The 26,636-nt window shown below is 40.9% G+C and overlaps 1 protein-coding gene across 2 annotated transcripts in view; it reads left to right on the top strand.

The window, feature by feature from the left end:
* rock1 (Rho-associated, coiled-coil containing protein kinase 1) overlaps positions 1–26,636 on the top strand; it is a 30,061-nt gene continuing 3,425 nt past the window's right edge. Inside the window, exons 1-30 of one of the 2 annotated variants that reach the window (XM_031734715.2) lie at positions 1–850; positions 10,756–10,837; positions 12,377–12,477; positions 12,595–12,732; positions 12,856–13,031; positions 14,146–14,230; positions 15,313–15,457; positions 15,547–15,685; positions 15,903–15,994; positions 17,334–17,493; positions 17,985–18,057; positions 18,146–18,234; positions 18,680–18,728; positions 18,930–19,065; positions 20,322–20,413; positions 20,528–20,774; positions 21,004–21,110; positions 21,223–21,373; positions 21,908–22,068; positions 22,168–22,352; positions 22,979–23,048; positions 23,127–23,230; positions 23,405–23,570; positions 23,691–23,784; positions 23,866–23,954; positions 24,061–24,252; positions 24,338–24,503; positions 26,084–26,154; positions 26,249–26,337; positions 26,471–26,549. In XM_031734715.2, the coding sequence (XP_031590575.2) occupies positions 740–850; positions 10,756–10,837; positions 12,377–12,477; positions 12,595–12,732; positions 12,856–13,031; positions 14,146–14,230; positions 15,313–15,457; positions 15,547–15,685; positions 15,903–15,994; positions 17,334–17,493; positions 17,985–18,057; positions 18,146–18,234; positions 18,680–18,728; positions 18,930–19,065; positions 20,322–20,413; positions 20,528–20,774; positions 21,004–21,110; positions 21,223–21,373; positions 21,908–22,068; positions 22,168–22,352; positions 22,979–23,048; positions 23,127–23,230; positions 23,405–23,570; positions 23,691–23,784; positions 23,866–23,954; positions 24,061–24,252; positions 24,338–24,503; positions 26,084–26,154; positions 26,249–26,337; positions 26,471–26,549 (3,639 nt within the window). In that variant the 5' untranslated portion in view covers positions 1–739. The remainder of the gene's footprint in view (positions 851–10,755; positions 10,838–12,376; positions 12,478–12,594; positions 12,733–12,855; positions 13,032–14,145; positions 14,231–15,312; positions 15,458–15,546; positions 15,686–15,902; positions 15,995–17,333; positions 17,494–17,984; positions 18,058–18,145; positions 18,235–18,679; positions 18,729–18,929; positions 19,066–20,321; positions 20,414–20,527; positions 20,775–21,003; positions 21,111–21,222; positions 21,374–21,907; positions 22,069–22,167; positions 22,353–22,978; positions 23,049–23,126; positions 23,231–23,404; positions 23,571–23,690; positions 23,785–23,865; positions 23,955–24,060; positions 24,253–24,337; positions 24,504–26,083; positions 26,155–26,248; positions 26,338–26,470; positions 26,550–26,636) is intronic. The other variant, XM_039602504.1, reaches the window with a different exon arrangement.

Here is a 26,636-nt window from a genome sequence, read left to right as displayed (position 1 = left end):
TTCTCAGGGGTGTTTGAACAGGAAGGCGGACATATTGGCGAGACTGTTGGAGAAAATCGGCATCGTCTGCGATTGTTTTCTGAAAAGTAACACATATCAAACCCGATCTGTCTGTATTCCATCTGAGGGATAAAGCAGTTCGGACGGGGAGGCAATCGAGGCTCAGTGACAGCGCACACAACAGCGGATGGACTGCCTTTAAACGTTTTAACGACTCCGTCTTTACACTCATCGAAATTTGGAAGAAGCAGAAGTTTTTTTTTCCCACCACTTCTACTTTTGAGCTGTCAGATTGGTTTGTCATTTTCTGCAGGGGCCTGGCATAGATATGGGAACGGCACAGGACTAGCTTTCCAACAAATTGTGCTTTTTTTCAGAGAGACGGTGCATTCACGTTTTAACTGCCTTTTGTTTGGATGCACCAACATTTTAAGCCCTTATCCTCAGCGGCATCCCACGGAGGCTGACTAATCTGTCGCCGCATTTATCTTTGCCACTAAAGTTGTTCGCCACTCGTACCGGGGACACATACTTCGAATCCGAAAATGTGGCTTTTGCATGTTCAATGCAACCTTAAAGCGTGTGGAAGCTCCAGGAGAACGATGTGTTTTCTTTGAAGTGCGGCGGAAAGTTCAGAAGAAGAAAGGGACATTTGGCTGGCTAGCTAGCAATCGCTAGCTGCTAAAGCTAGCTAGCCACTCGCCATTGAGCTGTTTTTGTTCATAACTCAACGTCGGGGATGAGTTTTGCAGCAAAAATGTCTGCTGGGGATACCATGGAGGCTCGATTTGAAAAGATCGATGCCATGTTGAAAGACCCAAAGTCAGAAATAAACACGGATTGTCTGCTGGTAAGTTTGTAGCATAGTAGCGGGCTAAAGTGGCTAACGTAGCCAATTTCGGGGTCAGTGTAGTCCTTGGAGCAGAAATTCTTTCCGAGACCAGCACATTTCATCTTGTCACTGAAGAAATGCTGACACAGAATAGATGTACACTTGGTTAACTTGAACACCTGTGCACTGGCATGTAAAAACTGGGGTTTTCGGAAAGGAAATTAATTTTAAGACCTCCAGATACTTTACAAAATCGAAGGCAAAAAAGCACACTATAATAGGGTGGAAATAATCCTTAACTGCGGTATTCTGCTAGTTTAAAATAAAAATAACGAGTAATTGTAACGTAATGACTAATAAGTTGGACAGATGGCACAGAGACACACACATCGTTACAATATTTTTGTTTTAGGCAAGTTAAAACCGATCAACTGGTGGTTTCCTGCCTTGCACTGCAAACCGATTGTGATATATACATTTTTTCTTTTGGTCACCAGTGTGCAGCTTAGAGCATTTAAAAGGTGACCAGTTAGATGTGTTGTTTGTTTCAGCTTCATATAAAGTGATAGGCCCTCTTCAAGCCTGTTCTAACCTGCAGAGCTTCAGCTGCATCAGTACACCTGTTGGCTAGAGTTTTTCCTGGCTGCTTCCTGCCTGTGGGTGACAACTCACGAAATGACTCCTATTTTAAAGGAAAGGCGGCTGTTGCCACGTGCTTCAGCCTGGAGCAACACCTTTATTGGTTTTTATTACGTGCAGCAGTCCCAGGAACTGAGTCATCGTGGAGGGGATGTTGTTGCGTCGAGGGTGTGTTGATATGAGGAGCGTTTTAGGTTCAGTGACAGCCGTGCTCCGGGTTTTCGCACGGATCTGCGTCTTGGTGACTAAAGGGAGCGGTTGTGCTCAGATGTTTGTTGTGGTAGAATCAAAATGAATGTAGGTAATCGGCTGGGGCGGGGGGGGCTTGCCCTGAATTTCCAGTTACTGACTTAAAACCTATGTTTTGGGTTTTCGTGTCTGACCTACTTTTTCGCCTTGGGCACACCACTGAGGTGGCAAGAAATAAATATTTCCTTTATTATTATGTATATCCTAATAGTTCTTGTGCCCACGTGGCTCTTGACTGTATGATATAGGAGTGGACTAATGTCCTAAACAAATGAAGTACAGGAAAGCCATATAGCAAAAGGGGCTTGTCCCAAAACCCCACCCGCACATCTGAGAGTGTTTGTGTTTAGGGTGCTACAGATAATAATAATAATAATGGATTTATATAGCGCTTTTCAAAGCACTTTACAATGCCATTATTCATTCACTCTCACATTCATACACTGGTGGAGGCAAGCTACAGTTGTAGCCACAGCTGCCCTGGGGCAGACTGACAGAAGCGAGGCTGCCATATCGCGCCATCGGCCCCTCTGGCCAAAGTAGGTAAAGTGTCTTGCCCAAGGACACAACGACCAGCACAGAGAGCCCAGGGATCGAACCGGCGACCTTCCGGTTACAGATACGCTTCCCAACCCCCTGTGCCACGGTCGCCCAGATAGCAGTCTTTAGTAAAGAAAAATTGCTTAGCACTGACCTCCCATCGTGTTGCAGAAAAGGGGCTCTTAAACTCACCTAGAGGTGCACATGCTCTGCATTTCTAATGGCAAAAAGCTGTGGGGACTGTTCCCACTGGCAGCCTCACACACAAGGGTGTTGTTCATTTTTTTTTTTTTTTTTTTTTTTTTTCCTTCCCCTCTCTGCAATCGCCCCTGATCAATGAATGGAGGCCTTTTGCTGAGGCGCTCTCCGCCACCATGCAACTCCACCCACAGCTTAATAAAATTCCATGCTAATCAAATAACCTCTTGTCTTTGACTGGCCTAGAGTTCCCTGTGTGTCCCAGAGCCATTCTGCATGTCTGGAGAGTTGAGCCCAAGCAGGCAGCTCTGAGGTAGCTGGGTGTGGGCTCTGCTCTCTACCCATAAACCAAAATTATGTGGACTGAAGACTCATGTTTCTGAGGGCTGTGAATCAGGACATTTAACGCATGAAGCAGCCAACATGCTTGGCTATGAGTAATAGGCTCCATCAGAATGCACAATGCAAGCCTTTTACTGGCTGTGTTTCTGTACCTGGCGTAGCACTCTGAAGTATAGGACCGTTGGGATTACACTTTTCCCTTATAGGAGCTTGGCCTGTGATGTGTGATGGTGACATTTGGCCTGTACCTTAGTGCTCAGCTCTGGGCTTGCATAACCATTCACTGTTCTCCAGCCCTGCTGCCCTTATCTTCACCCGCTAAATAAATCCTGCTCAGAGTGAAGAGAGTCTTATCTAGATGGGCAGCCCCCTCCCCAATCATTGTGCTCTACATTGGCTTCTACAGAGCCAATCTGAACAGACAGAATTCCTGACATTGTGATGTGAAAGCTCAGTTGCCATTAAAGGTCTGAGCATTGTTAATATATTTTATTCTTCTGTCAACCAGCAATGACTTGTTTGTATCGAAGTCTTTAGAAAAATGAAAATTGGTTGTGTATTTGTCAAAGTACTGAAAAATGTCCCAGGCACCCTTGCGCTTGGCGCTCGAGTATTAAAGTGGAGTCTGTTTATCATCTAGTGCATTATAATAAATGAATCGATGTGTTAGGACTCGCTGTGAGCGATAATTGAGGTGCACTACATAAAGGCTTCCTGCCATCGTCTTTGTTCTTCCTTTGACACTTGGACTGCGTCAGCGCCTCTGAGTTTGATCCCTCTTTCATCTGTTATTTGGGCTTTAAATCTGTAATAAGAGTAATTACAGGAAACGGCAAGGCCAATAAACCAGATTCATATGATGGCGAATGTGCGAGTACTACACGTCAGGGTGGATGCTCTGACTTTGAAGTGATTTAGAGTGTGAGCTAAAATCAGAAATGCTGCATAGATTTCAGTTCGCGTAGGAGACCGCAATAGATAAATTAGCTTTGTGGTGAAATTCCTATACACTTAAAGTTTACATCAGTGAAGTTCTGATATAAACTGGCATATGAGACACAGAGATTTATTTTGTTGAAATCACATTTGGAGGTTAACATCAGCCAGTTTTTGCTGCTTAGTTTAGATTTAGTCTTAAAACATCAGAACTGAGTGAGTGATTCTTATGCCTTATAATGAAATGATGAAGAAACTTTGGTATAAAAAGTGCTGGTGTGAAAACTTGTATTTAGTGTTTATGTCCAATTAGGACTAAGGTCTAATGTAGGATATAGCCCAATTAAGTGAAACTATCATACAATAAAATGAAGCCTCATAGAAGCTACCTTGAAAAACAGTTATTCTGAGTGTCTAGCATAAACATGTTTGTGGCCTCCCTCCCAATTTCCTTGCATGGTTGATTTGCCAAGGCCCAACTTTTGAAAAACAGCCAGTGAATCCTTGTCCTGCCTTCACGACCTTTGCCTTTAATGGACCTGCCCTGCCTCTTAAGGTGTTGTCTTGCACTGATAATGCAGCAAAATTCAGTGTCGTTCTAGATTTACTAGAGATTTTTTGACAGGAGGACATAATACTCACCCTTTTGTGGTGTTCTCTGTTAGGATATAGGCCTGTGTAAGGGGTATATGACAAGGCAAGATTTTCCAGGCCATTGTTATCAGGATATACCAGTCCTCTAAGCTACTTCTGTTTTGTGTTATTCAACCAAAACAAACAGTGTGCTGCGTAATGACCTTTCATTCTAAACCACAGCATCGCTTGTGCCATTTATCTGTTGAACATTTGTTAATTGTGACAAATATATACTATCAACAAAATCAGTCTTTTCAATATGAGGGTGACACTGGTGAATGCAGGAACCTTGAATGCACCACCGGTTGTTTTTGCATCTGTTCTTTCTCACAGCTGCATCCCCTGCAGGGCTAATGTAACTCTGACGAAAAGTACTGCAGTGGCCGTATTTTGTGGGGGTAATCACCTACAGCATTCATTTAAGTTTGATTTGTCCATTGCTCCCCTGAAGTAACAAAAGTATTTACATAAGGTATGTAATACTTTGGAAGATACAGACGAAATGTGTGGGCTCTGTTGATTTGTTTTGAATTTACATCAAAGTAACACCCGTCTGGAGCTTTTTTGATAATGAACTGCATCGTCTTGATTTGGAAAACATATTTGTGGTGAAGGTTACGGTCAGCATTTCATCTAGCCCTATTGTCAGAAGGTTCAGGGCTGTCAGTTGTAAACTGCTCTCCTCAGCTATTCAGTTATGGGAACAACAATTGACTGAGCTATTTGTAGCAGTGCTTTCCCTCAACTGACCGATTATGTGCAGGAATGCATACTAAAATGATCCAATCTTTTAAAAATGGAACTCCTTTTCCTCTTCCTTTTTTTTTTTGAAATTAGCCCATTCAAAATCTGTCTTGTCTACTAAAGGCTAAAATGCCCGTTGGGCGCTCCTGCATACAGAGTGGTCTATATTCCCTCCTTTAATGAACTGGTCATTTGCTGGCGTGTGCTGTGCAGGCAGAGGAGCACAGTTTTGCTTGAGAATCCACCGCTCAGTCAGTGGAAACCAGTGAGCGATGGCCACTATTGGAATTACTCCATTGTACTTTCACATGAAAGCTTTTGTGACAGTAATTCTCGCTCACTGGGACCTCATAAGAAACTCAAATACCCCTGTTTTGCCACTCCTGGGCTTACTGTCACAGCCATTTATCCAGCAGAGTTGTTAGATATGCAGTCTTTCAAGGTACATGGGATTTCCTGTCAGTAGATATTATCTGCAGCCAGAGTGTGTAAGAAGTAGTCCAGACAAAGTGCTCGGTTAGAAAAACTCCAGCTAAAGTCTCAGTGGTGGTTTCTAAGTGTACTAGAGGGATCAGCGTTAACTCTCTTGGAATGTCTTTACCTGAGAGGAAGTGATGTGTTATTTCATGCTTTGAATGGCTTCACTGGTTTGTATGATCACATTCACGTTTACACGGGCACACCCCGCTGTGGAACAAGCTGCCTGCTCAGCCGCTCACATGTGGAAAGCATATTGTCTTGAAGAGGTGGCAGAAAAGGAAGTGAGAAGAAGGGCTCAACTTGGGCCAGTCCACATGCCTTGTGCTGGCATGCTGAGAGGGGATGATGTGGCCGAGTCTCTCATGGAAATTTTAACTCAGACTTTAATGTCTGGAAAAGAGCTTGTGCTTGTGTGTGTGTGTGTATTTTTATCCCTTAAAGATTAAGATATAAAGGAAATAATTACCATATGTGATGTCAGCCAATGCATTGGTGTGTTCCGTATAACGATACATTTTTAAAAATTATTTATTTTAAACATAACTATCGCATTTCATGAATAGGACGATGAGACGGTTTTTCGTATGATTAGTTAGTAATCCCAGGGATGTGTCACCCACTGGCTGAAGCAGCATCAGCAGAAACTTCAAGCTCTGGTTTGTTTTCCTTGCAATTTTTCCCAAGACTGCCACATAATAAAACATCCTGTGCATGGCTACTGCCCAGCCCCTTTCGAGCTGAGTTAATCGTATTCGTGATTTTCCTTATAACATAGATTGCAGGCACATCTTGTTAAGTTTATAGCAGCATATAATCTCAGTAATTGTATCATTTTAATTAATAGTGTTACATTTTTGCCTTTTGGCTGAAGGCTATGATAACAACTTGGATCCTTGGTGTTAATTTACAGTGTGCGTGTGTGCACCTTTTTTCATTTAGTTTGCCTGGAAAGTGCTCATTACTCCAAAGTATTCTAAATTACTCATGATGAAAAAGTATTTCAAGTATTCCTGTACTAACAGCCTCATATTTGGTACTGTAGCCTGGAGCAGAGTTTGCAATGAAAACTGTATTGCAAATAGGAATGTAATATGCAGACACTAAACAGGCAACAGGAGCTGGTTGAAATCCACTAGGTGGTCTTTGTGTGTCTATTGTTTGAATTGACGATTTTCATCTGAAAGAAAACAGACTCGCATAAATGGGTTGATCCATGAAGTGCTGACAAGTTCAAGGGATATCTTCCAGCGGTATTTTCCAAACTCTTCATTCACGCCAGGCGTTGCAGTCATCTTGCAGTGTTTTTTTTCTCTCTCCTCAGCAGCACAGCTGTGTAGGTGGAACGGTGATAATACTTTGGAAGCATTACAATCCACATTAGTTCAGAGAGCTGGCAACAAGCCCAGATAATGTAAAGCACTTCTCAGATTCTGACAGTTTTCTTTGAAATTGCCTATCATGACATGCACTGTTAAGCTACACATATCTTGATGCCTCGCCAATGTGCAGGAAGCTGCAACTGGCTATTGGTATTGGCTGAATATAAAAATCACTGGTGGTCCTCTTGATGCATGTTATTAAAGGTCGTGACAAAATCGTGACAAAAATGACTCCTGCTTGGCCGTCTTACATCTATGTGCAGGCGATCTGCATGCTCTGCTCTGCTGTAGTCGGCGCAGTCTAACCTCTCTATGCTGCTTCCCACTCAATGCTGAATTATGCTGTGATAATCAGTGTTTCCCACAGATATATTCTATCTGTGGTATAAATAGTTATGTTAACGTGTGTGTTTGTGTGATGTTGCTGAAAAGCTGAATAAGTGAATTTAAAAAAAAATTCTGTTTAAGTTTCTTTTCTGCTAATATTTATATTTCCCCAAGTTCTTCTGTCAGCGAGTCCCGTATTCCATTTCAACCCTGCCATTTTGGATTAAACCTGGTGGTAGTGTGGTTGTGTATGAAGTCAAGGTAGCCCTCTAGCTTATAGTGGATCTTCAGAGCAAAACAAGTGCCACTGTCCACACCACTATCAGAATAAGACTGAAGCAAATGGCTCTTAACAACTTTGCTCCTATTAAAAGACAGCTCTCAGCTTCTCCACTTTGACAGCTAGCCAAGAAGGCTTTTAGCTCAGCAAACAGACCAGGGCTGCAACAATTCATCGAATAAATCGATTTATAACAAAAAATTCCTCAGTGTAAATGTTTTTGCTTCGATGCGCAGTTTAACTAACTTTGTAGCCCTCAGCTGTCACCATGTAAGTAGTTTAACATGTCTACATACACACAGCGCATAGCCGCTACTGAGACGGTAAACTCGAATGGAGTGAAGGAAAAGTGTCTAAAACTGCAGCAATTGCCATAATAACCTTTACGGGGATAAAGTTGGCAGGAGTCACATGGTGAGAATCAAACCACCTCTTCAGCAAGCTCTAATGTGAAGAAAAGTGAATCTTGTAGCAACCCCACATCCACCACATATGTTTTACACAGTAAAATATCTGCAGTAAAGCTGTAGAAGTTAAAATTAAAGTGTATGTATGCAGATGAAATTTTAACTTAGTCTAGTACGATGTTTAAATTGCTGAGGGTAGACGGCAGTCGTCCTATAATCGATTACGAAAATAATCGGTAGCTGTAGCCCTAAAACTGCCGTTTGTTGTTGATAGGTTGTTAAAGTAGTTCCATTTTTTCCCTTCATGGTACGTGCAAAATCATGCATACAGGAAATCACTCGTACACTGTTGTGTTGCTTTACAATTTTATTTTGACTACACTTACCTGGTTGGTCATCCAACTTCCTCTATAGCTCATGAGTGGAAGGCCATTAATTCTAGGTACTGTTGTATATCAATGCACAAACATCCATTAGGGGTATTTAGTATTGCTAAACTACCTTATTTATTAATAGTTTGCCAGTTGATTAAAACGCCACCTATATTGTTCCTCCTGGTATGTCTATATCAGCTTGCCCTCAGTTTCTCTCTCTATGAGGATAGGTGACACCACAGCAAACATGCAAATGCCGAAATTCAAACACTGATGCTCACACCCAGTGCTGGTCACTTAGACTTTATCAAACTGACATCATTATTTTGTTTGTTAATTAGTTAGCTTTCACATTCTTGTTTCATGATTTTCTCCTATATTGTATTTGTATTTGCCCTACCTGGCTCTGTTGTTGCTCTGGTGTTTCCTTAGGATGGCTGACTTTTCTTTGTTGCTTCCTTTATTTGTTCTCCTATTGGGCTAGCTAGCACAACATGCACCAGCTCTCTCCACTCCCTCTGCCTTTCCGTCATAGTGTTTTACAGTTGTGCTGATGATTGAAAATGAGGCTCTCTATGTGACTCTGCACTTGGGATAGATTATTATTATTTTTTCTCCTTCCTCTCCTTCACTTTTTTGTTGAGAACTTGCTTGGCCACATAACTAAAATAGCTCTCTGACGTGTACAGTCCTGTTGAGGAATGTTACTGTGGCTGTCCAGAGTTTTCTGCGGCAGGAAGTTATGCAAACGTGCATTGCTGAGCGCAAAGCCTTGTGATTAAGGTCCTGAAGGACTCAGTTCTTCAGCATTTTTTTCCCCAGTGTAAGCTGGCGGGATACTATATGGCTCAAAGGGTGTCTTTCTTTTCCCCCTCCCAGCCTCTTCTGTAAATACTCTCTCCTGAATGTTGACTTCTGAAGGTTTCTAAACTGAGCAGAAGAGCTTCCAACTTATTAGTTTTCCAATGTTCTGTCCTGGTAAATTTTGAAGTTGTTTTTCTTCTTCCTAACAACCATTCTACACCTTTTATTTTTCCCTTTTCCCCTCCCACCTGCATTTTCCTTGTACCGCCCATCCTGCAGGGCACTTGCTTGTTTTATGTCTGTGTCCTCCACTGTTGAGCAGAAACAGCAGAGTGACTTAAGAGGATTCCCAAGCTGCTGATTCACCATGTGTCATCATTGCTTTGCTCAGAGAAACACAAAGACACTGCTGGAATGACAAGATTTCACGCTATGATAGAAAGCTCAGAGATGATTTAGCCAATAAATAGATTTTATTGCATATTTTAATTGTAGCTCTTACCAGCTTTATAGTGGAACATGTACCTCTGACCTTTTTAAAGGAAAGCATATGTAGGTTAGCTCACCCCTTGAAAACACCTGGCTCACACCTGCTCGAGGGACTGCATAACAGTCGACGTACATTCGAGGGTTTGTGTGCCTGTCTTTTTTCAGCCATTCTGGATTATGGAAGATTAGATTAAACCCTGCCAGTGGCACTTGTGCTGTAGCCTAGCTAAAGGCAAGACAGTTTCACAGAATTTTACTGTAAACAAAATGGCAATGAATACTTTATGTCTGTTTATTTTATTTGCTTTCAATCATTGATCCAAGTCATAACCTAACAGAGATGATGGTAATCAAGTTATGACACCATGGAGGGCCAGGAACATCGCTGTAATGCCTATGATAGGGAATGAAGTGTCCAGTCGTCATTACTTACCATATGTTTCTTAGGTTCTTTTGACATTTAGCTTTTTTGCATCAGTGATGCTGCAACTGCTGATAGGAGCTTGTGATGTCAGTTTGCAATAATAAACTTTTTGTTTAAAAAGGCAAAAGCTAAAAAAAAGTAATTGGATTTATTTATAGATGGCAAAAATTGTATTAACCAAAGATAATGTTTTTGAATTCACTATGTTGGTGCTAAACATTAGGGATGCACGGATTGCAAAATTCTTGTCTGATTCCAATTCTGATGTTTAAAATTGAAATTTGGTTGATGGGCTGTGCAGCTTCACATTTGAAAAGCTCTCAGCCATTGGTTGATGTCATAACATGTGCGGTTACTGGCCGATAACTTGGTGCATCCCCGTCATCAGTGTCATGCAATATGCAAACCATGCTTCTTCTTCTTCTTCTTTTTTTTTTTTTTTTTTGTTTTTTTTTTTTTTTATTGTTTTTGTTTTTTTTAACAAAATGCTGAAGTGCTCCCCAGCAATAATATGATCCAGACTGGAAGCCAACTGTCAGTGTTATGCAGACATTTCTGCACGGAGCGGTTCCACGGTTTGCTTTTCTCATGCCGTGTGAGATGACGGATCTGTGACGTTGTAGCAGCCGTTTAATTTTGCTTTCATGCATGATCACCCTTCTGCTTTTCTTCCAGGATGGCTTGGATGCACTGGTGTATGACCTTGACTTCCCCGCCCTGAGGAAAAACAAGAGCATTGACAACTTTTTGAATAGATGTAAGTACACTGCATCAAGCTTTCCCCCTTATGAAAGCTCCCTGTGTCTTTCTCATTAACTATTTGTGTTCACAGTTATGTATGGGTATAAGCCTAGACTCTGGGATGGGGGAGGAGCAGTTTTTTTGGGTCACGGCCTGTATGTGGGCTTGGACACAATAGGTGTCTGCTGCTTAGTGTCCCAACAAAGGGGCTTTCATAAAGGTTGGTGACCTGCCTGATGTCTGTCAAGGCTGGCTTCTCTTTTTCACTGTCCTCAGAATGGGGAAGCTGCTATAAATATGATTTAGGCATAAAAAAAAAAAATCTATAAATCAAAGGTTTCTCTCTTTCCTTAATGTATCTGGTCAAACTGCTCAATTTTCAGCACTTAATATACGGGACGATGGGGAGTTATAGCGTGTACCCCAGAATTTGGACTCAAATCTGTACTCATACTGTATTGATCATGTGGTGGTTTTTATGGGATCTTAAGTGTCACTCTTAATGCTACAGAAATGCATGAGATACTGCTTAGATTGTACAGGATATTAATGTCATGGTGCATGTAGTAACTTTTTGTGCATTCTTAACAGGTTTTTTTCAAAAGTTTTGAGGACAACTAGAATATAACGTGTCATATTTGAATATCAAGTTGACCTACTGTAAACCCTTAGGCAAAAACTGCCATTAGGCATCATCTCAATTACTCTTGGTTCTGTACTTTCGTGAAAGGCATTGATGGATATGGAATAATGGCGCTATCTACCAAGACAGTGATCTTCAGTAGCATGACTTGCCTGAAGCGCTTCTAGCTCTGAATCCCCAGCCATGCATTGTGGTTTGCACCACAATCAAATCAGCTGTTTGCTCTACTGTATGTATGCCAAGACCTACTGACATTAATCCATCACCCGCCCTCGTGAGCAGATATACTCACACGGTATATTATCTGTAACAGCAACTGGAGTTCCTATTTGTAGCATTTCTAAACATGTTTTTTCTATGTCTTCAGGGTTGCCTGGGATTTTTCAAGTAGGGATCATGATCCCAGGAACTCATGCGTGGTGGAAATGACTCACAAATGTTCTTATTCTAATAGCTTAGTACTTTCTTTGTATTTTTAGATCACTTGAACTTGGATGCCCCCCCGCACCCCGCTTTTCCATGCATTCCCGTGCTAGTTGTGACTCATGTGAATTGAAAATTATCCCACTAGTACTGTTTTGACCAAATTTGGCTGAACAGTGGATACTGACTTCCCTAGGGGAGCTAGAATTATTACATCAGGGAGAGGCCAACTCTCAGTAAGCAACAAACTTTCCCTAAACGGCGTCACTCAGCTGTGGAGTTGCAGTACGCTGTCAACTTGTTCTGCTTTGCTTGCCAACAATGTGGATGTCCTATGAAAGTAACCCCTGAGATTGCATAAACAGGGAGGCTGTGATCCCTCAGTGATGGAGATACACCTCCTCTCAAAGGTCAACACCATAACAAGAGCTTTGTGCATTTCTCCTGGTAACATTAACCTTTGCATGTTTTTTTTTTCTTCCCCCCCAGACAAAGAGACGATTAGTAAAATTCGTGATCTGCGAATGAAAGCAGTGGACTATGAGGTGGTTAAAGTTATTGGGAGGGGTGCATTTGGAGAGGTGCAGTTGGTAAGCATGCCATTCTGTCTTTTTGTTTCTTTATTTTTTTGAATAGCACAGTAGCTATAAATGTAGCACATTGATGAATAAGTCTGACTTGATTGCTGCCTCATTATCTTTTTTCAGGTAAGACATAAAGCCACAAGCAAAGTATATGCCATGAAGCTGCTGAGTAAGTTTGAGATGATCAAGAGGTCAGACTCTGCTTTCTTCTGGGAGGAGAGGGACATCATGGCCTTTGCCAATAGTTCATGGGTTGTTCAGGTATGATGGGACAGAGGAGTGTCTAAAAATGTGGTTATTAGTCAGACATTAGTTCAGACCACATAAATGGTTGAGATACTTTTGAATCCTTTTCCTCATTTTTTGAATTCTGTCCTTCTACAGCTCTTTTTTGCATTCCAAGATGACCGCTACCTCTACATGGTGATGGAGTACATGCCTGGCGGTGATTTGGTTAACTTGATGAGCAACTATGACGTCCCAGAGAAGTGGGCTCGCTTTTACACAGCCGAGGTAGTCTTGGCCCTCGATGGAATCCACTCTATGGGCTTCATTCACAGGTGACAGTACAACATTTGTATTTTTCTCTGTTTGTGGTGGTCATATATGTTAAAAAAGAAGCTATTTTTGCTATTTAAAAAGACTTATTAATGTTACATCGTCATTTCTAGTACTGCTTTTTTTCCCATAAGGCATTTTTTCCCATTGTAATTGTGTGAGATTTGTAGCTGGATCAAAGAGGTCTGGTGGCAACCTGTGATCTAAGGAAGCATTGTAATAAGCAGGAAGTAACGTTGCTAGGTGCTATCGGTTTTAAGGGACTTCACAACTGCTTCTCAGAACTTTGAAAAAAACCAAACATTTTTCCACACCATCAGCTTCATTTTGTTTTCTAATATGTAAAAGATTGCTAAAGATAAATTGCGTAGACATGCACTGTTTTGGTTTTTGCTTGTGTTTTTTTCTCATGGCATTTGGAGCAGGCAGCCAGTGCAACAAACATGTTTGCCAATGTGTGAAATGGCGTGGGCCAGAGTGAGCTTTATATAGTCAATAGCAGAGCAACAAGTATGGCATGCATCTGAACGTCAAATTGTTTCTCCACACAACAGCCCTGAAACACTTTGAGTTCATAACATTACTGGGTACAGTGGTGGTATTATTTCCATCAGTTTTCTTCTAATTGAGTAAAAAAATATTTTTAGATGGATAGATCCTTTATTATTCCTTTTGCAGGAAATCACATTTCCACGGCAGCTTTAACCCAGACATAACACAACACATCCCAAACAGCAAAACAATGTTAATTTCTAATAAAATTAACGTTATTGTGCATTAAATGATCTTATATCAGCTTGTATAAAGGATTTCCTGATGTGCTCAGAAAAACATGAACACTATTCTCATTAACAGCTCTCCACATACCTCATGCCATCTGATCTGTCCCTGCTACGGCGTTCAGACAGATCTGACTGTGTTGTTTTTTGTTTTGTTTCTCTAACCTTAACGCTAATGCCCATGCATTGGCTCAGCATGAGAACGCTGCTGAAGCCTTTGAATGTTTTGGATGAGTTTAGTTTATCAGGTTTCCTTGTGATGCGTGTGTTTGATTTGGATGTTTTTATTGGCATCGTGCTTGAACTGATGTCTAACAATGTTTTTTTGTTTCCTCAGAGATGTCAAGCCTGATAACATGTTGCTTGACAAAGCAGGCCACTTAAAGCTCGCAGACTTTGGGACCTGCATGAAAATGAACAAGGTAGATCAGATTCACTTTCTTTCAACACAGCCATATTGTCAGATCATGTTGATAAGATTATTTTAAAAATTTCCGTGTCTCAAGTTAACGCTGCTCAATTATAGTGAGAATCCCAGTCATGATTATTCTGGTCTGTATTTTAATCTTGATTATTGAGCAGTATTAGACATTATCTTAACAAAGAGTATGGAGTTACTGAACTTTAAAAATGTGTCCTTGTATAAGGAAAAATGAGGTGGAGGTGTCGAGGTGCTTTTTGGGGACCAGTTATGAATTTATTGTCAGATCTTTAGCTCAGCACCTGTTGATTAATTGTTTACCTAGAGAGAGGGGAAAATTCAAACTTGGAAAGCTGGGAGGAGGTTTTGTTGCCAGAAAGATGTGAAGAATGCTTCAGATTATTTGCGGCTCATACTCGACACCTCAACATTTACAAAAATCTCATAAATCTACTTTAAGAGTTTTACTTTAAGATAGATCTCGAGGAGTTTAAGATTAATAGCGGAGTTTAAGTGTCTGGACATAACTGGCATATAAATAACAATGCAAAAAGAGTATTTGTATTATTATCATAATTTTGTTTTGATCTAATTGTTGAAAGCCAAAAATGGAATTTAGGTTAAAATCTAATAAATCACTTAGTCGTTGTTCTCATCCACTTTTATAGAATTAAATAAACAACAACATTAATGAAAGTAATTACTGGGATGGCAGGTTGGCTGTAGCTCAGTAGAGCTGGTCATTTATTGATTGGAAGGTTGGTGGTTTGATCCCTGGCTCTCTAGGCTGCATGCCAAATATCTTTGGGCAAGATGCTAACCCCAAATTGCTCTCTGACGCATCCATCGGAGTATGAATGTTTGTGAATATTAGCTAGAAAGCACTTAAACATAGAAGAAAGTGCTTAAGTGCTTATATGAATGGGTGAATGAGGCATGTTGTGTAAAGTTCTTTGAGTGCTCTGGCAAAGTGAAAAAGTGCTATATAAGAATTAGTCTATTTACCATTTCCCTGTAATAATGATAATTTTTTTGAAGTAAAGTGTTGAAGTTGTTAATGTTGATGATGCTCGTGCCCTTCAGGACGGTATGGTACGATGTGACACAGCAGTGGGAACTCCAGACTACATTTCACCTGAGGTACTGAAATCCCAAGGAGGAGATGGCTATTATGGCAGAGAGTGCGACTGGTGGTCAGTGGGAGTGTTTCTGTATGAAATGTTAGTTGGTGAGTATTTGCATTGAAAGATGACTTATTTTACATATTTAGAGCCGGACATATTACTTACCTGTTGCTCTCGTTTGTCCTGGGCATAGGCGACACTCCTTTCTATGCAGACTCACTAGTGGGGACCTATAGCAAAATTATGAACCACAAGAATGCGCTGACCTTCCCTGATGACAGCGACATATCCAATGATGCCAAGAATTTGATCTGTGCTTTCCTGACCGACAGGTTAGATGGGCACAGACCGAGCAGCGAATCACGAAGCCTTTTGTCTGAAGTCCTTTTCTTTGCATGAATTGTTTTCAGATGTATTGAACCCTCTGTGGAAAAAAATCTTAATAGCAGAGATAATGGCTCTCTTTGCATTCAGACACTTGCTGTCTTCTGCTGACATTACCATACAGAATTGCTGAAATGACTAAATTTCTCCTCCTGACCCCCACAGGGAAGTTCGACTTGGCCGTAATGGTGTAGATGAAATCAAGAGGCATCCCTTCTTCAAGAATGACCAGTGGACGTGGGAGAACATCAGAGAGAGTAAGAATGTTTTCACTCTTAATGTTAAGGATTATTTTCACAACTCCCTTTTAATTTGGCTGCGGCTCACTGTTATTGCAATCATGGATCCCGTGATCATGTTTTCCATTTGACCTACTGCAGACAGTTGCAGGAAATTCTTGTAGACGAGCCATTCATTCAGTATCCTTTCTAAGACTAAACGTGATTCCTGCTCAGAGTAATAACTTGCAGCGCAGCATTTTTGAGGCCAACAATGGGGAAGGCAGTTTAAAGCAAATGTTAATGCGCTGGGATTGACACTGGAGCAAAGAGAGATTAGAAATGTAGTGCTAAATCCACTAGCTATAGTCGGTTCTTTACTGGCTTTATATTTAATACTTTACTAGGCTGAAGTCAGCACTTTGTTGCCACCGCCACCCCCACCCCGTTCGTGTATCAGGAGCTGACCAGCTCTACTAGCTGGCTGCTTTCCCTTGTTTTTAAGAGGGTTTCCAAAGAAAGAAAAAAGTCAGTCTGGAGGGGGAAAAAATTATATCATAATTACAGCAAATTTAAATATTTATAATATACCACAGTGATAAGAAGAAGCCAAGAAATTTGTATAAATGACTTAGTTTGCACGTATTATTTTAAAAAATGAACATTTTAGTTTTTAAGCTTTTGCACTTAAAAAATAGGCTTACTTTGCTTCAGTATGTAATAGCCATAGGATACCAGAAATATGGTTGTCAGTCCTATTAATACTGAAATATCATGATTCCTAACAGTTAAAACAATAAATTAATGAAAGGTCTTTAAATACTGCTCATTGTGTTAACATTGACTTAATCAGCTTTTTTAATCAGTTGTACAGGATAAGTCTTTGTGAACATTATGTGTTTCTAATCTGAAACTATCATTTCAGGTTATAAATGTTTTGGCTTATACATTTAATAACTTAAATTCAATGTGGAGTTCATCTGTTATGATGATCTTCGTCATTTCCGCCATATAAAATTTCCCACAAGCCACACAACACCTGTTGCTGCATTTGTAAACTATTTTATGTTATTACTAAGTAATCACAGTGTTGGCTTTGACTTGTTCTGAAATATCAGTTTTCATGACATCCCTGGTGTTTATTAATTAATATTAAACAAAACTTGAATGGTATCAGGACATTGACTGACTTTATGGATTGTGTTATGTTATTCCCTGTAGTGTAAGACCTCCCAAAACTTTTAGGAGTGTTTTCTAAAACATGTGCTCTGAATTTTTGTTGTTTTGCTCTCTAACACATGGAGGCTTTTATGTATAATAAAATTTGGTGGCGTTTTTTTCTTCTTCTTTCCTTTGTTGTCTCCTTTGCTGTGTGCAGCGGCCGCCCCTGTAGTCCCCGAACTTAGCAGTGACACCGACACCAGTAACTTTGACGACATCGAGGAGGATCGGGGAGAGGAGGAGACCTTTCCCATACCAAAGGCCTTTGTGGGCAACCAGCTCCCGTTTGTAGGCTTCACCTATTACAGTAATCAACAGTAAGTCTGCCAGACTTGTTCTTTGTACCACTAAATTGTCCACATAATGCACAAAAATGGAAAAGAACTTTACTGTGGTATTTTCCTGATTGTTAAAAAACATTTTATTTTTACCCATCTTTGATCTTTGGATGGGAGAAATGGGGAAATCCATTACATCTGGAGAGACTGACTCCTCAACAATAATAGACTCTGTATATTTGAGACATCCTGGAATCCCGACCAGTATTTTTGACTGGGGGGGAAATAACTGTGCTCTGTGTGTGTTCTGTTTTTTTTCCTTCATCTTTCTTGAATTTTTATATTTATACCTATTTATATTATGTCGTTACAAGTTTTTAATTGTGCATCAAGGATGCTGTAGCCATTGTTGTCAGATGTGTCGTTTCTTTCTTTCATTCCAAGTGTGGAAAAACGAACAACAACAAATTTTAGAGTAAATGTCACAGACTTATCAACAATTCATTGTCTGTTAACGCTTTTTTCCCCAGCCTTTTGCGAAGGCCCGCTGGCACGAAGAGCAGTGACAAGCGTAGCAGTTCCACAAAAGAAGATAAGAGTCATGTGAGTACAAGTCTTCAAGACAAGGTCTTTGACACGTTGAATGTCTGCGACCTTATCTGATCAGTTGAAATGGAATGTTTCTGTTCAGTTGGAGAACCTGCAAAAACGAATCTACCAGCTAGAGGAGCAGCTGCACAGTGAAATGCAGCTGAAAGATGAGTTGGAGCAGAAATGCAGGTATGGAATAAACCTTTGTCTTACGTTCATAGCCACTTTCCTAAATACAGATTAAGACAAATCCTTGGCTTGAAGGAAAAGAATGAAGATCTAAATTTCTTAATCCATGATGGGAAAATGAGTCTGTTAGTCTGACTAAAGACATGTTGCAAAAACGTTGAGCCTGATGAGAAGAGAATAGATGAGTTGCAAACTCTAAAAAAAAGTTTTGTTTCATGGGAGGATTCATGATATATATAAGCAGGAAAAGCTTGAATGACACTTAATAACGACATGGTCCCAAAGTGTCCTGTGTCCCTTGGTGCCGCTGTGATTTTATGAGGAAACTGGAGTTTTCCATGAAACAATTTTCACAAGATTTTACAGACTTCAGCTTCACTGTTTCATCCCTGTGAGAGACATTCAGAGTGTTTATTTATTTATTTATTCCTCATGTTGCCCCTAGGACATCAAACACCAAGATTGAAAAGATGATGAAAGAGCTGGATGAAGAGGTAAATGCCTTTTTGAAATATTTCTTCCTCGCATTATAAATTCCTGTTATCAGCTTTGCAGTACACTCCTTTGATTTTGTTAATATAGTGTGGTGTCGCTAGCAAGCTATGAAGTTAAATATACTACTGTTTCAGATCAGTGGCTAGATTAGGTCTTGTTCCCCATCCACATCAAAGCTGCTCTTTTGTTCCTTGCTTTAGGCAAACCTGAGGAAGAGCGCTGAGGCCAGCTTGTCTCTGCTGGAGAAGGACAAGCTTATGCAGCAGCACAGATTCACAGAGTACCAAAGAAAAGCCGACCAGGAGGCAGAGAAGAGACGCAATTTGGAAAACGAAGGTGAACTTCATGAAATGCTGCTGAAGTTATGAGTTAGACTTCTTGCAAAATACACGCACTGGTCACTAAATTAGGTACACCTGTTCAACTGCTTGGTAATGCAAATATCTAATCAATCACATGGCAGCAACTCAGTGCACGAAGGCAGGTCGATGGTTAAGATGACCTGCTAAAATTTAAATTGGGCATCAGAATGGGAAACAGAGGTGTGATATAAGTGACTTTGAAGGTGGCGTGGTTGTTGGTGCCAGATGAGCTGGGATGTTTTAGAGAATGGTCCGCAAAAGAACGGCAGCAAGTTCACTGTACTCCAATGGCCTCCACAGTCAGGAGGACTCGATCCAATAAATTCAGCTATAAGTGACATGAGTGAAGGATTCTTATTTTGGATGTCCAGGCGACAAATTTGCAGCAACTGTGTGATGCTTTCATATCAATATGGAGCAAAACTTCAGAGGAATGTTTCTAGCACCATTTCGAAAGAAGTTCTAAAGTACCAGCACTAGCAAAGTTGGGGATGATTTTAATCGTGTAGTAAGATGAAATATATGTACATTTGATCAGATGAAGCCCGATGTGCTGACTGGATTACCTGATAACCTGGTACTGTCTTCATCTTCCTCACTGCTGGCTCTCTGCACATGGGCTTCTGACTTTTCTATTCATGCATGGGTACCCTGTAAGATTTTAATGCCCCTTCTTTTACTCACATTGCTTATCAGTGTGGTATTTAGAAAATACTCTTATCAAGTCTTTTTGTTTTGTTTTTTATTATTTAATTTAATGTATTTTTGAAGAAAAACAAAAAGAGAAAAGTCACGAAAATACTTTGTGCTACTTTCTTTCGACAGTCTAAAAATGAAGAAAGGCAAACCTCCCCCGCCTCAGACACTCCTACTCTGATCACTCTGAAAATAATGAATTACAGAATAAAATGATGACTGAATAATGAATTACTAAAAGGCACCTCAGTCATGTCACATTACATTTATAAACACACCCATAGCTAAGCAAGCAGCTGCTATTATGTAGTGTCAATGGCTATTTTTCAATTACTATCTAATGTGCATATAATAAAGTTAATGATGTGTGTTGGCTCTAGGCTGCTGACATAAATAATTTATGCTGGGGAAACTAAAGATGAACTTTGAGCTAAGCAGCTGAAGGTGTAATCTGCTGTAATTGGAAAGAGGAGTTTAAAAATGTTGATCCTGTTTGTTTTTTTTCTTATTCTTTATTTCCTTTTTCCCGCTTAGTGTCAAATTTGAAGGAGCAGTTGGAAGATATGAAGAAAATCAGTCAGAACTCGCAAGCCTCAAATGACAAGATTGCCCAGCTTCAGAATCAGGTATACAGCAGACACATGCGTGCACACTCTGGAAACTGAAGGACAAAACATTAAATGTTTTTTTTCCCCTCTTTGTGTTGGATTTTTTCTTTAAATTTAATTTTGGATTGGCAGCTGGAAGAGGCCAATGACTTGCTGCGTGCAGAGTCAGACACAGCGGGGAGACTGAGGAAGAGCCACACGGAGATGACCAAGTCAATGACACATTTGGAGAATTTGAACCGTGAGCTGCAGGAGAGGAGCCGCGCAGTAGAAGGAGAGAAGGCGCTGCTGGAGAAGGAGCTCCTGCTTCTACAGAGCACCCTGGACTCTGAACGGAGGAACTACAGTCAGGACTCAGAGGAGATCAGGGAGCTGCAAGGTGACACTGATATATCACTTCAAGTGAAATCTGCGATAGCTCGACCAGATTACGCTTTCAATTATTGATAACTGAAAAAGCAAGTGTTACCATATAGTTAAAATACATATTTAAAAGCCCAAAGTAGAATTGAATTAGTGTGAAATAATTACTTTAAAAGGCTTTAAAAAAAAAGAGGAAAAAACCCAGCTTCATGTCTTAACTATCTGCCTTTATCTTTCACTCTTAGCGAGATTGTCGGGGTTGCAAGAGGATAACAAAAACTTGAAGCTTAGTCTGTCCAAGATGGAGGCGGAACGCAAACAGGCCCAGGAAAGAAGCAATAATTTGGAGAAGGTATGCATGTCACACTGAGCGGTATTTGTGCATGCAGTTTGTAGACGTGTGCAAGTTGTTTTTTTGTTTTTTTTTTGTAATGTGTTCTTTTGTTGTTTTTCCCTCTCCACAGGAAAAGAACAATTTGGAGATAGACCTGAATTACAAACTGAAGACCTTGCAGCAGCGTCTGGAGCAGGAACAGACGGAGCACAGGGTGACGCGGGCACAGCTCACTGACAAATACGAGTCTATCGAAGAAGCCAAATCAGCTGCCATGTCTGGTATGTCAGTCCTACGTGCGATCATGCTCTGCTTCACTTCTTCTGTCTTTTTTTCCCCTCTAATTAAAATCATTAAGATTCTTTTTTTGCTTTGACTGTTCTATTTGTCTCAAATATTATTACCTTTTCTCTCTGCGTCATGGTTATTTTCTACTATCTGATAAGAAGTCACCTCCAGGTTCTGTTTGGGTGAGAGGAATTCATCGTGCAGAGCAGTGAGCGTGTTAGGACATTGCCTTGTTGCATATTCAGTTTTTTTTTGCAATAGAATGATACAGCGAAAGATTCACCCAGATGGCTCAGCTTGGTGATACATACAAAAAAGAAAAAAATTAAAATGAGCTTTTCTGTATCAAACGTCTCTATGTAATCTTCGAGCTTTGAACAGACTCCAGTTGAAACCTGTTGCCGTCTTTCTGTTCCCTCATTCCTGCATATATTATCTGAAGTGAACTTGAAGAGTTGTTAAATGGTAGTTATCCCCGAAAACCAAACAGCCATTACACTAACTGCTTTTTCAAATATGTCCTCCAGCTGTTCAGCAGAAGATGTCGGAGGAGACGGGAGCAAGGATGAGGGCAGAGAGCCGGGTGGTGGAGGTTGAGAAGCAGTGCTCAATGTTGGAGTTTGACCTTAAGCAGTCTGTGCAGAAAATGGAGCAGCTGATGAAGCAAAAGGAACGGCTGGAGGATGAGGTAACTGAGCGGTCCTCACAATGGAGTTTTGTGTGTCGTTTCATTTCTTTCAGCGCCGTGATTCCTAAAATTCTTTCCCGCCCTCTCGTTCTTCTCCAGGTGAAGAATCTGCAGATTCAGGTAGAGCAGGAGTCAAGCAAACGCATCCAGATTCAGAACGACCTGAAGACCCGCATGCAGGAGATGGATCGTCTTAGGTGTTCGGAGAAACAGCTCAAACAAGAGATCAACACATCACTGGAGAGTAAACGCTCACTGGAGTTTCAGCTGGCACAGCTGTCCAAGTAAGTTGGACCGTTTAGTTAGAAAACTCAATGTTTGTTTTTCTCTTAAAATGTTATCCATGTTGTCTGCTCACTAGTTATAGAGCCTTAAACGTTATCAAATATGATGGCGATAAAATGGAGACAACGGTAATTGTTGCTATGATGATTAATTATGTTATATACATGTTTGGAAATGGGTCATTTGCACCATTGTGTCAGTTAATTTAACCTGGAAACAAACTGGCAGTAGCTGCAGCCAGGAGGGCTTATTTTCTGTTCCTGCTGCATTGGCCAGTAATGCTCTTTGGAAGTCAGGGTGTAAATTGCCCTACAATTGCCTCCTATTTTCATAAAAGTGCTGTTATTCCAGCTTAGAGCGTGACTCCCAAAGCTGTTCTGCTACAGTGTTTACACCACAGGATTAGCGTTTACTCTCAGTCCAGCTCCATCTACTTGATTGCTAATCCTCTGGCTAGTTTGTTCTACTGCGTCGGCTGACTAGGCTGAATTAAGATGTCGGGTTTCTTTTTTTTTTTTGTTTTCCTAGCTGAAGTGTGTTGGTTGCTGTGTAAAATATTATACATGTTGGATTTACTAAAGAAAAAAATCAAACACCTAACATATTTGTTTTGACGTGCTAACAGACAATACAGAGGCAACGAGGGACAGATGAGGGAACTTCAGGACCAGCTTGAGGCTGAACAGTATTTTTCTGTAAGTATAAGTCGCAGTTTCTCTGTCCTGCTCATTTAATGTGAAAAGCTCCAGCTAATCTCGTTTTTTCTCCCTCAGACGCTTTACAAAACTCAGGTCAAAGAACTAAAAGAGGAGATTGAGGAAAGGAACCGGCAGACACAGGAGGCTAATAAGAAGGTGCAGGATTTGTGCAATGAAAGGTAAGAGGCTCGGTTCTCCTCATGCATACTGCAGCTTTCTTATATATCTAAATAACCTTTAACCTTTTGTAACTATTCCTCATTTCTTTCAGCTTTTGTTGTTTGATGGGGGGAAAATTAAAGTGATGAGGTTTTTTCTTTTTTTAAATCAAACTTCCTTTATCCTGCACACAGGGATTCCTTGTCTGCACAGCTGGATCTGACAGTGACCAAGGCCGAGTCAGAACAGCTTGCTCGGGCGCTTCAGGAGGAGCAGTATTTCGAGCTCAGCCAAGAGAACAAGAAAGCAGTGACAAGGCATAAGCAGGAGATTGGGGAGAAAGAGGCTACTATTGCACGGGTGAGCCTTCAAACACACACTGACAGCATTTTCTTTATCCCCACACTCATATTCATTACTCAGTTTCTAATTCTGTTAACTTAAAGTAGAGAAAATAAACATCTTCATATTTTTGCACAGCTTGAGGAATCCTGTAAAACTCTGACCAAAGATGTGGAGAACCTCAGCAGAGAGAAGACGGAGTTAAGTGAGAAGCTTCGTATTCAGGATGAAGGTACTGTGCTTTTCATGATGCGCACATCTCCGCGTTGTAATTAATGTCGTGGTACAAGCTTATTCCCCTTTTCTCTTTCAGAATATACAGCTCAGAAGGAAGAAATTGAAAAATCAATCAAGGCCAACTACGAAAAGGTCCTCTACACAGAGCGCACACTGAAGACTCAGGTAAAAGAGCCTCTTCCTTTTCGAGAAGTTACTCCATACTGTTCCTGTAAACAAGTGGAGAGAGGCGGCCGATGTGTTCAACTGTTCGGTCTTTTCCATCCGTCAGGCGGTGAACAAACTGGCAGAGATCATGAATCGTAAAGACATGAAGCTGGACCAGAAGAAGAAGGGTAGCACAGCTGACCTGCGGAAAAAGGAGAAGGAAAACCGCAAGCTTCAGCTGGAGCTTAATCAGGAGAAGGAAAAGTTTAACCACATGGCTATCAAATACCAGAAGGAGCTGAGCGAGATGCAGGCGGTACGTGAGCATCTGGTTGCGCTGCAGCCCAGTATGATGATCTGGAGTATTATTTGGTTTTAACCTTTGACCTTCCTACCACCAGCAATTGTCCGAGGAAAGCACGTATCGCAACGAGCTGCAGATGCAGCTGGACAGCAAGGAGAGCGACATCGAGCAGCTCCGGGAGAAACTGAACGACCTGCAGCAGCGCATGGATAACTCCAGCGTCACCAGCCTGCAGACGGACGAGACGGACAGTAATATCGCAGGTATGTTCCCAGCCCGGCACAGCTGCCGTTGCCTTTATCGATCACAGTGACAGTTAAAAATAAAATAAACCTACACTCGTTAACTTTGATCTATTGACGAAGTTATGCAGTGTGGGATTTTACTTGCTTGAAAACTTGATTTACTTTGTTTGTGTCAGTTAGCGTAGGTACCGCGAGGACTCGATTCCTGAAGGATAACCTTCTGAATATGACTTTTGTTTTGGTTTATTTGACACATTTGACTTTTGTCTCTTCTAAAATAAATCTCCCTTTCAGGTTTTATTCTTTTAAATGTGTTGTTTTTAATTAATGAGCCAAAAGATCTGAATCTGTATTTAGAGCATCATGTGAATGATTTTTTTTCCAAACAGTTTAAGTTTGGCACATTAAGGTGTTAGATGATCTTAAATGAGATCTAACGTGTATGAATATATGTTGTCCTGGCTGTTTTCATGTTTTTTGGTAGCTGTGGTTAAATGAATCTCTTCTTTATTTCCCTCATGCCCAGTTGGTTCTCCTTGCTCTTCTTATCTTTGTAACTTCCATTCCTTTTCCTCTGTGAGTAACTCGGTGAATCAGCCCTTTTTTGCCCGGCCTGTGTTGCAGCTGTTGTATGTGTGTGTATTGTAGTTTTTTGTTTTTTCCCCTCCACCCAATTTCTCAAGTATTCTTTTGCCAGAGGTGTGACAGCCATATCTGCTGGGAGAATTCAACAGCACTTTTGAAAGAAGCCTGACAGAGTTGGGGAGTGAATGAGCTCTAGAGGAGGAAAAAAAATGTAATGACTAACAGTGACGGGATATTAAGAGAGAGCGCTGGCAGTGAATTTGCTTAATGTCACGAGGCCGGCCTGAGCAGTGAAGCAACCAAATTAGAACAAAGTTTACTGACACAACACCCGGTGTGAGGTCTGCCGCGTCACTCTCAGCACCTTTTAAATGTCTCCAAACACTGGAACAGACGTGTTCTTCAAACACGCGACACCCTTGTCTGTGTCGGCATGCTCACCACAAATCGCTGCTCGTTTGGACACGAAGACCTCCCTCACGACCTCACATGTAGTAGACAAATCCCCCTTTTTTGTCCCCCCCCACTGAACCCATTTAGATTGTGTTGTTTCAGCTGCATGCACTTGCATTCATGATTTAATTTTTTAATAAAGATAACACACATTTGTTTCTGTGAAAGGAGCGAGTGATCAAGCTAATTGAATTCCAGCTGCACAAATACTACATCAGGATTTTTAACATACCTTTGCAGTCTTACATGCTCTCTTAGCATGCTATAAGAAGGACTTACTCATACTAATATTCTCTTCTTGCATGGGTGTGTGAAGTTGCAGCCTGGGATAGCTACAGTCTTCTCTTGTCACCTACTCCAGTGCACTTAACCTTAACGCTGGCAAACTTTCGAGGAGTTCACCAGCGTTTTATTTATTTATTCATTTATTTATTGACTTGTTCTTTATTTTTCTCCCCAGTTGAGTTTGGACCTGATTTGCTGCATGGCCTTCACCTGGTGTCTGTAAATGCTTGTGCAGAATTTTTCTTTTCATGTTTTTCTTCTTTGCTGCTTTTCAGAGTCCAGATTGGAGGGCTGGCTGTCTATTCCTAATCGTGCTAATATCAAAAGATACGGATGGAAGAAGCAGGTGTGTGTCGTACGTTTTCTTTGCTCGCTCACATTTTTCGTTATCCAGAAAGAGGTTTCACCAACCCTCTCATTTGTCTCTGCAACATTTGCAGTATGTGGTGGTGAGCAGTAAGAAGATTCTGTTCTACAATGACGAGCAGGATAAGGAGCAGTCCAACCCCTCGATGGTACTGGATATCGAGTAAGTGTTTTTCTTTGTGGCGTCTTCTCCTTGCTAGCTCGGTCTTCTTGAAAAATTTAGAGAAGAAAAGAAGTTCCAAAGGTTGATGGATTTCTCCTTTTTTTTTTTTCTTTTTTTTTACCTTCTTGTGTAGCAAACTGTTTCATGTGAGGCCAGTCACGCAAGGAGATGTGTACCGAGCTGAGACGGATGAGATTCCAAGGATTTTCCAGGTAGGCTTTTTTTGTTGTTGTTTTATTTTTATGTTCACATTTCCATGCAGTCATGATTAGAGTCTGCTCAGCCACAGAAATGAGGCC

This window comes from Oreochromis aureus, linkage group 18 (assembly GCF_013358895.1).
Source record: "Oreochromis aureus strain Israel breed Guangdong linkage group 18, ZZ_aureus, whole genome shotgun sequence".
NCBI classification, from domain to species: domain Eukaryota; kingdom Metazoa; phylum Chordata; class Actinopteri; order Cichliformes; family Cichlidae; genus Oreochromis; species Oreochromis aureus.
Note: the sequence above shows the minus strand (reverse complement) of the source record. Positions and strands in the feature narration are given on the sequence as shown.